Source organism: Melanostigma gelatinosum (assembly GCF_949748355.1).
Source record: "Melanostigma gelatinosum genome assembly, chromosome: 9".
Taxonomy (NCBI): Eukaryota; Metazoa; Chordata; class Actinopteri; order Perciformes; family Zoarcidae; genus Melanostigma; species Melanostigma gelatinosum.
The window spans coordinates 18818607-18833388 of NC_136642.1; the positions used below are offsets into that span (position 1 = coordinate 18818607).

At 41.4% G+C, this 14782-nt stretch overlaps 1 protein-coding gene across 4 annotated transcripts in view; it reads left to right on the forward strand.

The window, feature by feature from the left end:
• Nucleotides 1-14782, forward strand: part of dnah5 (dynein, axonemal, heavy chain 5) — a gene marked incomplete at both ends in the record, with an annotated part of 86039 nt that overhangs the window by 69332 nt on the left and 1925 nt on the right. For all 4 annotated transcript variants that reach the window (XM_079275523.1, XM_079275521.1, XM_079275522.1 and 1 more), the window contains 10 exons: nt 36-226; nt 1303-1424; nt 3385-3534; nt 4266-4511; nt 4777-4996; nt 6639-6844; nt 7542-7745; nt 11024-11239; nt 12085-12297; nt 13331-13483. In XM_079275523.1, coding sequence (XP_079131649.1) covers nt 36-226; nt 1303-1424; nt 3385-3534; nt 4266-4511; nt 4777-4996; nt 6639-6844; nt 7542-7745; nt 11024-11239; nt 12085-12297; nt 13331-13483 — 1921 coding nt within the window. The remainder of the gene's footprint in view (nt 1-35; nt 227-1302; nt 1425-3384; nt 3535-4265; nt 4512-4776; nt 4997-6638; nt 6845-7541; nt 7746-11023; nt 11240-12084; nt 12298-13330; nt 13484-14782) is intronic.

Below are 14782 nucleotides of genomic sequence, written 5' to 3' on the forward strand. Positions count from 1 at the left end.
ACATGTGTTGTCTCCTATGCTATTTTCCAAAACAGGTCCTGCAAAAGCCCTATCACAAGCAAACGCATCGCTAACATCATAGAGTTTATGACCTTCGAGGTGTACAAGTATGCAGCACGGGGCCTGTACGAAGAGCACAAGTTCCTCTTCACTTTGCTGTTGACGCTGAAGATCGACATGCAGAGCAGCAGGGTCAAACACGAGGAGTTTCTCACACTCATTAAAGGTAAGAGGAAAACAGGAACAATTGGCAGATAATATTTCTAAAAGTTCTGTTTTCTTATTTACTTGGGCAGCTGAAAAAATGAATTCTTAAAGTGTGGTATTTGGAGGCTTGCATGTGCAGGAAGCTCCAACCTTGGAAACATGAGAGCTGACTTCAGAGCTTCATTGCATTCATAAACTATATTTTCAGAAGGTAAAACCTGGAAAAAAAAACATACAAGTATGTTAAAGGGATAATAGAACATCAGCAATGTGTCAGAATGACTCATCGATGCTCATATTATGTCCGATGGGGAAACACCCGCGCGAGCTCAGCAAGCTCAGCAATGTGTAATATGCATTACTGTCTGCTACAAACAAAATCTGGTTCCGTTTATTTCAGACGAAAGTATTTACAGACACGTTGAGCTGCTGTAAAGTCAGAGGAAAATGTTTGGTTGTTTCACCGTTTCATTCACGAGTCTGTTATGTTTAATCTTCTGAGACTGATTTGTTGCGTCAGTACCTAGAATATACTCGGTTAAGAGCCAAAGAAAGACCGTACGTACATATAGCAGATACCTGTCCCCACTGAGACTGCATTCAAATCTCACCATACAGAGAAAAGCTACAAGTGTTGTTGTACAGCTATGACTCACCTTAAAACAGCCTCCGGGCCCTTTGATAATGTCAGACCGATATCTATTTTATGTTTTATTTATTTATTAGATACTTAGAGATATATTTTTTCCAATGGTCATCTCAAGGTTTACAATTCAAACATATTGGTATTGGAGCAGTTCACTGAATCAGAAATATGAAGTGCTCCTCACTACAGGGATAAAAGCAGCCATAGCAACTGGCAAGGCCAGAACAGACAGTCGGTTACCTGCGTGCAGCTTCGCCATCTGTCAGCGCCGACCTGCTGAACATTGACTCAGTATGGTTTTTGTGTCGATTTTTCAAAGTTGTGTTTTCAGGAAGCAATAATCAGTCTGTAATTTTGCATATTAATATATCCTTTTTTTTCTTTGTGTATTCCTATTTGTGTGCATGTGCACATTCGTGTGTGTGTGTGTGTGTGTGTGTGGTATCCAGGAGGTGCGTCTTTGGACCTAAAGGCCTGCCCTCAGAAACCAGCTAAATGGATCCTTGACATGACCTGGCTCAACCTTGTAGAGCTCAGCAAACTGTGGCAGTTCTCTGATATCCTGGATCAGGTACAACACACACACTTCATTAATCCCGGTGTGCCGTAACAGGTGTATGATACCTTTCTTTATCTGAGAGAGTTTTCACGCACAACAGTGCTCATCTGTCATCGGTTACCCACAGATACAGCAGTGGTCTCTTGGTGCTTATTAAATATTTTTTAACAGCTCTCCTTTGCTCTAGTAAGCATGTCAATATCAGTCTCATCATGTCTCGCGTCATCACACACTCACACACAAACACTTACCACGATGGACTGTCACTCACACACCCTTATGGGTGACTGACAGCCTGGTGGCTCCCATGGAGGGAAAAGCTCAGTGCTCTGTGAAATGAGCTCAGTTTGGAAAAACCTCCAGTCAATTACTTTTGGCTCAGCACGCACGTGCACAGACACACACACCCTTGTTGTATTCCTTCACGTACACAAATACACTTATGCAAACTGCTTTTTTGTGTGGTTGATGCACAGGGAGAGCTGGATTAACAATTCTTTGTTTAATGAAATCAGTTCAACCAAAAGAACAAGCTGTGGAAAGGATTGTGATGTCAGACCTCCCAGAATAGAGAGACAAAACCATCTGAGCCCCCATCTGACTGTCGTCACACACAAACAAAACTGTACTACACACATGGCGCAGATACAACTTATTTCACACAAACATATTTAGGCAGCTATTTTAGATTTATTGTTCAAGATTTTTACTCAAATCCCTAGACTGGCTCAGATATCTGTGTGGGACATGAACTCTCCTCTATCAACAACTAACAGTTGTTGATTTGCTCTTCAGAAAAGCAGTGAAGCCCTGAGATAAAGTGAAGCCGTTTAGTGGCTGATAGACAAAGACAAGCAGCTCTCAGTTGTGAAGTTGTCTCAGAATGTAAAGCAGGTGGTTGCTTCACTTTCCGAAATAAATACGTATTAAAGAAGTCTCCATTTCAAACTGGCCCACAGAGGAATAGGAAATAAGAAACTATCAGCCTTTTTTGTAACATGATTTTTAAACATGTTCATAGTCATGACAGAGACTTCAGAAAAGGAAGATATAGCTGTGACATCAGCAGAGAGCTGAAAGGAAACACTCGTAAAAGTGTGTCCTTAAATCTAAAATAACTACCGACTAGACAAGCGAAAGCCAAAATGAACATGTCCAATAAATTGGTTCCACAGTTAAACATTAGATTTGTAAATTTCAAACCCATACACAAGGATAAATCTGACTACTGACCGGCTCCATGCAAATATTGGTCATACAAAGTTAGTCTGGTGCATGTACTGTAAACGCAATGTGTGATTTCCTGCTCCAACCTCATTTCTCCCAGTAACCTGGTTTCCTCCGTGCATGTTAACACGGTGATTAGCAGGGCATTTGATGTCACAGTATATTTGCATATTTTGTGCTATCAAGCATTAATATCACTTTTTGACAAGGGTTCAATACTAACTGCTTCCCAGGCGATTTATGCTCAGCTCGCTGTGACAAGCGTCAATTCAGGACCTCATGTTCCTAATCTGTGTTACATGACGCGTTACAAGATGTCTGTGTTTGTTGTGAAATGATTATGCAATTTACATACATATGCTGTATGTCAATGCATTTCTATAGAAGACATTGTCTATGCAGTTAAGTATGTAGAGTATATATTATGATTAATCATGATAAATACCGGTTGGTTTAGGCTATGAAAGTTTATTTTGCAGCCCGTGTTTTCTTGTGGTGTATGTTTTAGAGAAGAAGGGACAAAAAATATCAGCAATCAGCACTCAAACATGCTGTGCAGATACAGAAAGCCACATGCTCATAGTGGTCCTTAAGCACATTAGGACAATTTGTGGTGTGCATCTAGGAGAGTGCACACAGTTAATGCACTTCAATTTCTAACAGAAACGTAGGGCACTACGACTGACCAGCGGAAAGGACCCGTCTGTCCATCCCTGTGTCAGAGCGGTGTACACATTTCTTTCAGATACGTCGTAACGAGAAACAGTGGAAGTCATGGTTTGATAAGGAGGCCCCAGAAGAAGAGGCGGTACCGAACTCCTACGCCCAGGCTCTCGACTGTTTTCGACGCCTGCTCCTCATACGCTGCTGGTGTCCCGACAGGACCATCGCACAGGTTGGAACAGACACTTCTTTGTGTGTGTTACGATGTCCAGAGTAAAAGGATCTGGTGGCGGCTTAAAACCAAATTTCACACAATCAGCTTCATTGCAGTGGTTTCCACTTTCATAATGAACGGGTATGGTGGTGTAAATCCAATTCCCATAGTTGCTAATTTGCATCAAAATGGATTTGCAACAGTACGATGCGGTCATACTGTAACTTAAGTTCAAATTAATAAATAACCATGAAACAAATACAGCAGAGTAGCCTAAAGCAACGTAATCTTAAATCAATTGATGGGTCAGGGCTGGGAAAGAAATGCTGTTTTTCTTGTATTAATGAGAGTTGGTTCAGCAAAGAATAAAAGTCTGGGCCAAGGGAGGTATTACTGGTGATTAAGATATTCCTCGTCTTTGCTTGAAAGGAAAAGTGGAATATATTTAGTGAAACAGCTTTCTCTGAAGATAACTGCGCCTAAATATCTGCAATGGCTAATGGACGTTCAATTCTTACTGATAAGTTGTTTTTTGCTCCGCTGCAGAGGAGCCTGGAGTGGAATTTATTTTGTTGCAGTCGTTTACTGTTTACTGAAAATCAGTAAACCAGAAAAAACTCCTTTGAACTATTCCATCAGTTCCAAGCCTTCCAGAAAGTGAATGTATTCCAATATTTCGTTTTTACTTGGCCTGCATTATGAAGTAGTGAATCAACATGTTTACTTTGTCTCATTACTTTCCGCTCTAGGCCCGTAAATACATCATGGACGCAATGGGGGAGAAGTACACTGAAGGGCTGATTCTTGACTTGGAGAAGACGTGGGAGGAATCGGACCCGCGAACTCCTCTCATCTGCTTCCTGTCAATGGGCTCAGATCCGACCGACTCCATCATTGCACTGGGGAAGAGGCTGAAGATTGAGACCCGATATGTCTCCATGGGACAAGGACAAGAGGTCCATGCTCGCAAGCTTCTGCAGCAGACTATGGCTAATGTGAGTTCAGTGGTCACAGCTATTTTTGAATCGTTCAATGTAGCAGCAGAACAACAGTTTATTGCAATATATTGAACTAGACGTCTCTGAAAAAAAACAACATGTTTCTGTATTGTCTTGAAGCTCTCGGATCCCTTACAGACAGACCAACACTTTCAGAGTTTGTTGCTTACAAACAACTTATTTTTTTTAAGATCTTGACTACATTATGCCTTTGCGGTCCTTGATATGGATTATAACCATTACTCTTATGATTTGACCCTAGGGTGGCTGGGCCCTACTCCAGAATTGTCACCTGGGTCTAGACTTCATGGACGAGCTGATGGACACGGTGATAGAGACAGACTCCGTCCATGACTGCTTCCGCCTTTGGATGACCACAGAGGTCCACAGACACTTCCCCATCACCCTTCTGCAGATGTCATTTAAGTTTACCAATGAACCACCACAGGGCCTCAAGGCCGGGCTTAAGAGGACCTATGGAGGTAGGGCCAGTTTGGTTCAGCTTAAAGTAAAACACAAACAATCAAAAAGGTCCAAAATTCTTCATCTATCATTTTACTGAGCAAGGTGAGGTTGGTGAGGCTGTAGTACGAATGCAGATGCACACACCCTGCCCTGAATCAATGCAATGGTCCAGTCTGAAAATGTTTCTAGGCATCACTATGGGGGAAATAAAGTAAAATGTCAATAGATTGAGTTTTAGTTTATGATTACCGGGGGATCAGACATGCGTGTCTGTGTGTATGAGGAGTAGCACAATGATAAGCATTCAGAATAGGGTGTCTTGTTATTTCTGATGTGTACATGTAGCAACTAATTTGCGGATGCGCACACATAAACACATACTGACCTTCAATAGGTCACATAATCAATAACTAAAGGGATGTGAATGTATTCTAGAGGAAAGTCAGCAGGAGAACGATGATAAGCAACTGGTGCTTGATTCAGTGTATTTTACACGCTTGTCTTCAGCTCTTTAATCCTAACTGCAAATGGAAATAGCATTTCTTCATCAGATAAAGAGAGAGAACACTTGCTGTCGACAGCGCATTTAGAATATGTTTCTTCAAAGCAGCGCTTATTTTGCTAATTTGTTTCTATCATTAAATGTTACAATTCCCAAAAGACGTAAGGCTGAACCATGATTTGGGAAAAAACAAACATTTGAGCATTTTTTAAATCTAATTTGTGGATTTAGATGATAATTGCCGCTGATATTTTCTATTCATTATTTTCTAGATTAAAGTCGGGAATTTCAGCTGCAGTTTTAATTCACTTCACCAAACTGTTATCCTTCGGAGCCTGGCAAGATTTCCCATTCTTCATTAGAGCTAAGGAAAGCCGTTGTCTGTCAGAGATCTCCCAAAAGAGATTCGCCAGCTTGCATTATGCAAAGTTAGAAGTGTGCATACAGTTCCCTATTTGTGTCATAGTAACAGAAATCGCAAAATCTTAAATGTTGTAGGTCTGTTCCAAAGCTAAAGGAATATATTGCAGTTCACCGTTTGTAGTATGAAGGAAGGCAGTTCATTCAGTCCCATGCAGTTTATTTCAGGGTGTGTGGGTCTTTTCGGGAGAAAAGAAGGAGAAGCCTGGAGAGTTGCATTAAAAGGGACTTACCTTGATGACTCAACGAAGTTAAGGAGGCCCAAGCTGTAGCTGAACAAGATTTTCAACCACCTGCTCCAGCACACCTCCAGTAAGGCCATGTCGTCCAAGAAAGCTCCGGGTATCCAGCCGCTTCATGGATACTTGCTGCTCCGATTTCTTCTTAGTTTGAGCGTAACAGTTCCAGAAACTGAATAATAATTTCAGTAGCTCCATTAGCCATGTTCACTCCTCTCTTTGTTCCTCTTCCCGCAGCTCACAGGTGTGTCTAATTTATAGCCTCTCTTTCCCCACCTTCTTTTCCTGTCAGGTTAGAAAAGGGCTATTCTGTGTATTTTTGTTCTGCTACAATATATGACTTCCAAGTCTGCTATACTGGAGTAGAAGTGACAAACATTCTGTAGCTGGAAGATCCAAATGATGACCTCAAAAGCTAATCGAACAATGATTTTCTGTAGCTTGCACTCTCTTGGTGACGAGGGCTGCTAATGTGTTTATCCACGTATCCCTCACTAGGTATAAACCAGGACCTTTTGGATGTCAGTAACATGGTGCAGTGGAAGCCAATGCTTTATGGAGTGGCATTCCTCCACAGCACAGTACAGGAGAGGAGAAAGTATGGGCCTCTGGGATGGAACATCCCCTACGAGTTCAACCAGGCCGACTTCAACGCCACTGTCCAGTTTGTTCAGAACCACCTCGATGACATGGACATTAAAAAGGTAGTGCTGAGCAAACTACAGTATACACCTCGAGGTGAACAAATACATCTTTAACAATCACCAACAGTAGTAAGCTTCAGTAGACGTAGTTTGGAGTGCAGACTTTCAGAGTGATGATGGTTTGAAATGCTTTGTGTGTGTGTGTGATAGCCTTCTGGTGAAAAGGTGTGCAGCAGGTTGTGGTTGTTGTCTCTTTATCGCACCGCTTGTATATGTGTAGTTTTGATGAATAAATCATAATATGTCCTACAGTATCCTGCAGAGCACTCACCATGTCTAACATAAGAACACATTATGTATATGAGAAGCCTGTAACGTGATTGCATTTCTTTCAAAACTGAAAATGTCACTCAGGTCCTGTTTCTAAAGTTAACAAAATAACCGTCCCCTTATCTTCACACTTACTTTCGTACAAAAAAAAAAGTGAACTCTTCTCTGATGAGTTGATCAACGTTGTCATCTGATATGAAAGAAATTTCTTTTAGGAATTTGCAGAAAAGTGTCACATCCAACTTTCATGAACATGCCAAATAGAAATAATAATCACACTGTTAAAGATGTGCATAACAGTCTCCTTACCGAACACTGCACAAATCAAATTACACACATTCATCAACTCGCGTTACCTTTTAAACAGCTGTAACCATTTCACAAATTGTATTTGCCGTCATCTTATCACGATTTCATACCTCCTCAGGGTGTGTCATGGACCACAGTGCGATACATGATCGGAGAGATTCAATACGGTGGCCGTGTGACTGATGACTATGACAAGCGCCTCCTCAACACCTTTGCCAAGGTGTGGTTCAGTGAGGACATGTTTGGAGCTGCCTTCATCTTCTACAAAGGCTACAGCATCCCAAAATGCTCCAATGTTGACCAGTATCTGACATACATCCAAGTAAGTCACACTCAGGTGGAAGATGAATGGCTGCAAACACTTTTATCAGGCTTCTACAAATGGTACAACAGATTTAAAGGCATTCGTGTTACTGAACATATGGCTGCAAAAATCTCACTGTCCGTCTCTAATAAGGTCCGCTGTCTTGATGATTTTGGGTACGTTTGCACAAACCCTATCTTTCTACATTTTTGTTAAAATTCTGCACCTGTCATTTGATGTTGCCGTTTTTTTCAGTTTTAAAAGAAAATACTGGCAGCTTTCAGTGACATCACAAACAGTGAAAATAGCAACATTGAAGATATGATGTTCCTGCAGGACGCTGACACGCTGTCACATCCAGATAGAGGCTGCCATGTGTGATTTTTAGATAAAATGCTAGCATGCTCCTTTTACTAGAGATTATGTATGATTTATTAACGTGCTTGTGTGCTTAACTGGTGGATTTGCATGTGTGTGTGTGTGTGTGTGTGTGTGTGTCTCTACACGTATGTGCATTTAAATTAAAGGCAGACAGACCAGAACAAAGCTAACATTTCCTAAGAGGAAATACTTGACCACAGCGAGGGACAAAGGCGTTTCTGTCCAGCACGCAGTGACTCTCTCTTCATCACCTCCAATTTGTATCTGTGTGTTAGCCAATGACGACATACATCACAAATTTCTTATATACCCAATGCAAACTCTTAGCTGTTCCCGATCAACAAAGAAATGAGAATGAAATAAATCTGATAATATATAAGAAAAACAGTCAGTCAGGAAGTGTTTGAGAAAACATGCCCAGATGAACCTCTACTTTCTGTGTGATAATTGCAGTTTCACGCTATTACATCATTCTTATTGTGTTGAAGGCGTAGAGGTGTTTCCCAAATATGAAATAAAGCTCACAACATATTGGATCTACCTTTGGTTTTGACTGACTTTGCCTACATTGGCCGTAAACAAGCTTTGTGCAGCCGTTACAAAGTGGGTTTGTTTGAATAGTTTTACAAGTTCCTTGAACCTCATGAGATGCACTGAAGCATCATATGGTCCAGCTTATTGTCATCATTGAGAGAGACACTAACTGCAAGATGTCTTTGGACCATTTAAAATAATCTTGTTTCTACTCACTGCCTTTGATTTGACATCAGCTCCCTTTTTTAGTCACTTCTAAAGGTGACTCTGAAATTAAGAAAAAATACATAGATTTTACCCCAATTAAAATAGTTTTCTGACCCTTATTCGGGCAGCAGTTGCTCTGTATATAAAACCACATTGGTGAGCTGGTTTGCTTTGTGTTAAAGTTTTTCCCATGGATTTGTTTTTAAGCCAATAAATAATCAATAATGACTACGGTGAGGCCATACTTTCACATTGTCACATTTTTTATACCATGAGACCAACTGAATAATTGATATTGACTGCCACAGAGTCACTAGGTGTACTTATTTCCTCAGTAGAGAAAAAGCGTCAACATGTTATGTTGCTGCTTTTTATTAGTTTTATGAGATAATTACAGTGGAAAGATCACAGAAAATGAGGCAGATGCAACAACGGCCCCCGGTAATTGGTGCAGCACAACAAGGTATTGGTGTCTGTACATTACAAACATTTCATACAGCCACATAGGTTCCACAGCTTTCCCAGGCCCACTGAGCACAATTGTGCTGTGTTTGTGGGTGGGAAGTGATCTGGTCACTGCAGTAGCATTTTTCATTGTATGGTAGAGGTGTCCCTGACTGAGAATTGTTCATGGTCAAATTGAATTGGTCAAGTCTTGCCTATTGTCAGATCATGTTACTATCGCCTAGCTGTTGTTTCAGAAGAATGGACTGCACCGTTTGTCGTGTGTGTGTGTGTGTGTGTGTGCGTGTGTGTGTGCGTGTGCAGGTGTGGCGCTGTACAATGTACTGACAGAAAGATCAAGGTTGTTGATAAAACTTTCAGCCCTAATTCCATTTCACCCTTTGTAGCAATCGACAGACAGAAGGGGAAGACAGGGAATGAGCGGATGTTAAGGCCTGCTCTAAGACCACAGCACCTAAGGGAAGCACACAAGAGCGATTTACTGAGAACAGAAGTTTCATTTAACAAGGATTGAATTAATTTGTGTGTAACGTGTGCCAAGATACAAATTCTAACAAATTACACTGGCAGGAAAACATACTGCCAAGTTTAACTTAGGAAATAAAGTATACAGCAAATCAAATGTCCGAATTAGCTCAAGGTGGTGCCAGAGGAACAGAACCCCACGATTACCAGGATGGAGCGGGTCTTGACTGGAAGCATTGGCCAGCTGTCTCCAATTCCTTGTTGGCCTCCAGCTCCAACCCACCAGGAAACAGGAACACTGAAAGACAGACAACACAGCAACACATACACGCCCTGGCATCACACAGTCAACTAGAGACGCGAGCCGCAAACAGCTTTTTCTACCTGCATCGCAATGCTGATTTTAGGGAACTATTAATAAATTCTAAATATATTTAGCTCTCTGATACTATGTTGTGATTGCTAAATACATTGATTTTGAAACATTAGCTGTATGTTGTCATTTAGCCTTTCTGAGGTTATTCCGCAATTTGGATTTTAGAACGTATGTCTACATGGTGATTAATTAGCAAATGAGTATTTTTTTAACTTTTATTGCTGCTGATATTAATACCAAAATAGGCTATACGTCATGATTTCTCTAGAGAAACCAAGCATTCAGCACCTCCATACACCCGAATGAAATGAGCCTTTTGTTTCATAACCTCATTCTTTTGCCAGTGCAACGATTCAAATCAGGCTCCTTCGATCAAATCGCAAGTCGTCGGCTCTTCAGAGTCACCCCTACTAGTCGGTCAGATGCGTGCGCAATTGGACTGGGAGGGATATCATGACTCTCACGCGTGGTGCACAGTGAAGCGCTTCACTGGAGGGTGAAAAGAAGCAGCCGGTGACACTGTGTGTATCAGAGGAGACACTTGGCTGTCTACAACTTACCCACGCCAACTGCGGTCTAGCAGTGATCAAAACTGCAGTGCAGTGCGAGGGAAATATGTTTTTGAAACTGAGGATACCAATCCTGAAAAAAAACCAAAACATAAATAGCACATAAAAATCTATTCCACACCGGAGAATGTTTCATCCATAATCTCTGCCAGCTCTGTGTGAGGCTCTAGGGCCCTGTCACAGCACTTGTGAGAGTAGAGATCATGCATCTTGGGGATTTATTTCTCATAACATTTTCACAAATGCTCTGAGAGCCAAAAGGACCTCCGGTTCAATAACTATTGCCGTTTCTCTTTCAGGGTCTGCCAGCTTACGACACTCCAGAGGTGTTCGGCCTCCACCCGAACGCAGACATAACCTACCAGAGTAAGCTGGCTAAGGACGTACTGGACACCATCCTCAATATTCAGCCTAAAGACAGCTCGTCAGGCGGAGGGGAAACCAGAGAAGCTGTGGTGTCCAGGCTGGCTGACGACATGCTGGAGAAACTGCCTCCCGACTACGTACCTTTTGAAGTAAGCCTGTGTGAATGAACACGATGCATGTGTGCACCATGAACAGCCTGAGGTGTGTTTTAGGTGAGTGAAGCAACATGTGCAATGTTCCCACACTCACCATGTGTGCTGTGCAAAGTGGCCGGTGTGGTGCAGTCAGAGAGGGCGGAGGTGTGTTGGTGAGGTGATGGAATGTTTTGTGTGTTTGAGACTGTGATAGACGGAGAGAAAAGAGGACCAGAAATAGAGGGGTTGCTGACTTTTTTGCAAGTTTGTTTTATTGGTGGTTTTCTCTCCTTTTTTCGTCACTTAAGAGAAAGTGAGGTGAGAATGTGACTTTTCTGAGGCGAGGCGCAAAGAACATCACAGAAAACGTGTCAATGCACGCCACACCCTGTCTACCACTTTCACTTCCATCCATCTGCTGGCTGTCTGTCTATACAGCATATAAAAACAGTAAAACTGGATCAAAATGATATCTAAATGAGCGACAATTGTACATAATTGAAGGCCAAATCAATCATCGTTGGCATTTTCAAAGAAGCAACAAGTCATAAATGTAGATCCCATCTCTCCTGTTGTTTTCTGGTCCTTACAAATAGTAGTCACGAAACATCACATCCTGTGCTCAGTTTGTACCTGAGGCATGAGAGCACTTCCACTTCCCCACACTTTTGTTATTTTAAGGTTGCATGTTGAGTGGAGGTAAACGGAATTGTGGTAATTGCAGGTGCAGCCCGTGAACACGTCTTTCTGCATCAACATAGCAAGCCTGTGTGTGCTCATGCATCTTCTCTCCATGCATTATAAATCCTTCGGGAAAATCATTAAAGTTTTATCTTCTTATTTGGTTCAAACGTAACCAGGTGAGAGAGCGCCTCCAGAAGATGGGTCCCTTCCAGCCCATGAACATCTTCCTGCGTCAGGAGATCGATCGGATGCAGAGGGTCATAGTTCTGGTCAGAAACACCCTGACAGACCTCAAGCTGGCCATCGATGGAACCATCATCATGAGCCAAAATCTGCGGGATGCCCTGGATTGCATGTACGACGCACGTATTCCTGCCCGCTGGAAGAAGGTTGGTTTAAAGAATTGCCTTGAATAAAAAATGCGCCCTTAACGAGAAATCTCTCAAAGCAATTCACTTTTGTCATGTTGAATACATTTGCAATTCATTTGTAGATTTGAATTTATTTAGATGTCACAAAAAGAATGATGGCTCTTCATTTCCTGTGTCTCCTCTGCCAGCAACACTTACACCATAAGTTACTTTTGTCATTTTGTTAGCTTTTTATTTTGTTGTTTTAATTTTTTTCTGCTTCACAAATGGCAAAATGACCCTCCAAATAGGACCAGTCATCTTTTAATTCTACTGAAAGCTATTAACGCCCTTTGCATTTAATAAAGAATTCTAACAAGCCACTTTAGGGAAACTGGAGGCATCAATGAAGAGGTTTTTATTGCTCTGCAGTTTATATTTTCTCTAATGTTATTATGGTCAAGTAAATCTACTAGTTTGTTTCCGATAACATCAGATATTTCTTGCTAGCTGCTCATCATCACCATCTAATTCATCTTCAGCCCACAATGACGCTCTTTACCTTTTATTTATGTACTTTTTTTAGAAAACTATAAAGCACACAAATCCATTTCAATGATGAATGAAAGCGACTCTAGTTACAAACTTACGAGATGAAATTGATACAATATTAATATTGAGATGGTGGAAGCAAAAGAAAACCACTTTTACCGTATCTTATATTGAAATCATTCTGGTGGCATTCAAGCCGTGCCTCACAAACTTTACATTCATTGTTAGGATCATTTAGATTTGAAAAGCTTCCTGTGGCTGGGATCCAGAATCTTTCGACCTGCAGCTCTTTCTACTTTTGCCCCATTTGTCTCCACTTGGCTGTTTTGTTGCATTCTCATCTTTTTTATTATGACGTGCTGAATTTGTTCTTTTTCTCTTGCCACGCGGGGATTCACAATTTTTTTTCTTTTCTTTTTTTTTTAATGTCTCGCTGTTGTCTTCTTCTCTGATCTGTCTGGATGACAGTTTTCTGTGTTTCATTGTAATGTTTGTGTTGTTGTTTGTCTTTGTTTTCCAGGCATCGTGGGCCTCCAGCACCCTGGGGTTCTGGTTCACAGAGTTGCTTGAACGGAACCGGCAGTTTCAGGCATGGATCTGTGAAGGGCGGCCCCACTGCTTCTGGATGACAGGCTTCTTCAACCCGCAGGGCTTCCTGACAGCAATGAGACAGGTACACACGGCATCAGGCTACCTACCTACCTACCTACTTACCCATCGCCATAGAGGAGACCAGATGGCACGCTGAGGAAGAGGCAGGCACACAGCCACATTCACACGCGCTAACAAGCACATAGGCATGCATATACACATACACACACACACACATAAACCAGTTTTTATCACACCGTGGGAACCAATGAGAGGAAGCAGCGTGGTGGGATCCTCCCTTTCTGAAGGGTCTAATTTTGTGATTCTGTTTCGGCCAGCAGAGAAGCCTTCTCTGCTGGCCCTGAAGGCCCACCACTGCTTTGATATAACATCAAACATATCCTCTTTTTGTATACAAAGTCAGAGATTTAACAGAACAACATTTTTGTTGAAAGTGAAGGTGAGCTGATTATGTATTTCTAATGTAATTGCTTTGTGCTCCCCCCAACATTCACACACAAATATTTGGAAGCGCAATCTTCTTTAAACCGAAGAAATGTATTGTCATCATTGTCAGGGCTGGTACTGTTCTCTTCAGACCTGCTGGTTGTGTGAGCTTTAGCTTGTGTTGATGATCAGCATCTCCCTCCTGGTCTTGGGGTTCCTCCTTGCACAAACATCATCACTGAACCTGACCCTGCATTGATTTACAAATACAAGGCAAATAAATTAGCATATACATGCAAAGTTGTTCTTTAAAATCTTCAGGCAGGAATACGGTTCAAAGGTTTAAAAACAAAATCTAACAAACTTAGTGTGAATACAGTCATCCAACAATTATGTTTGCTTAATATTATTAAAACCTGATATGATTAGCAGTTATTAATTTACATTAACATTCATGAAGGAAATGGAAACTAGATAAAGCGAAGATACGATTAAACCAAGAAGAATATATTTGATTGAAGTAAAACATAATCCATGGTAGATCAATTAAAATTGCATACAAACCGAGACGGCATTTCAAATGTCTTTCAAAAACGATGTATACAGATAAATAGCTGAGCTTCTGATCCTCACATTTTCAGGCTTTTTCATATCCTCAGGCTAATACAGCAGCACACTGCATAGTTGCAGTTGCACAAAGGCAGCGTGACCACGGCTGTGAGTTTGTTTTTGGTGCCCGACTCACAGCGTGTAATGGTCGTGTACATAGCGGTGGCACTGAACTTACATATATTTCTCACAGGAGTGTCAATTCTTTTAATATTTGTTCAGTTTTGAGTAAATCTGCCTTTTACAAGTCTATTACTGCCTCCACCAGGTAGGCTTTTTATCAACAGATTTCATGATTGGTGGCCTTGGTTTATGGATTATTTTT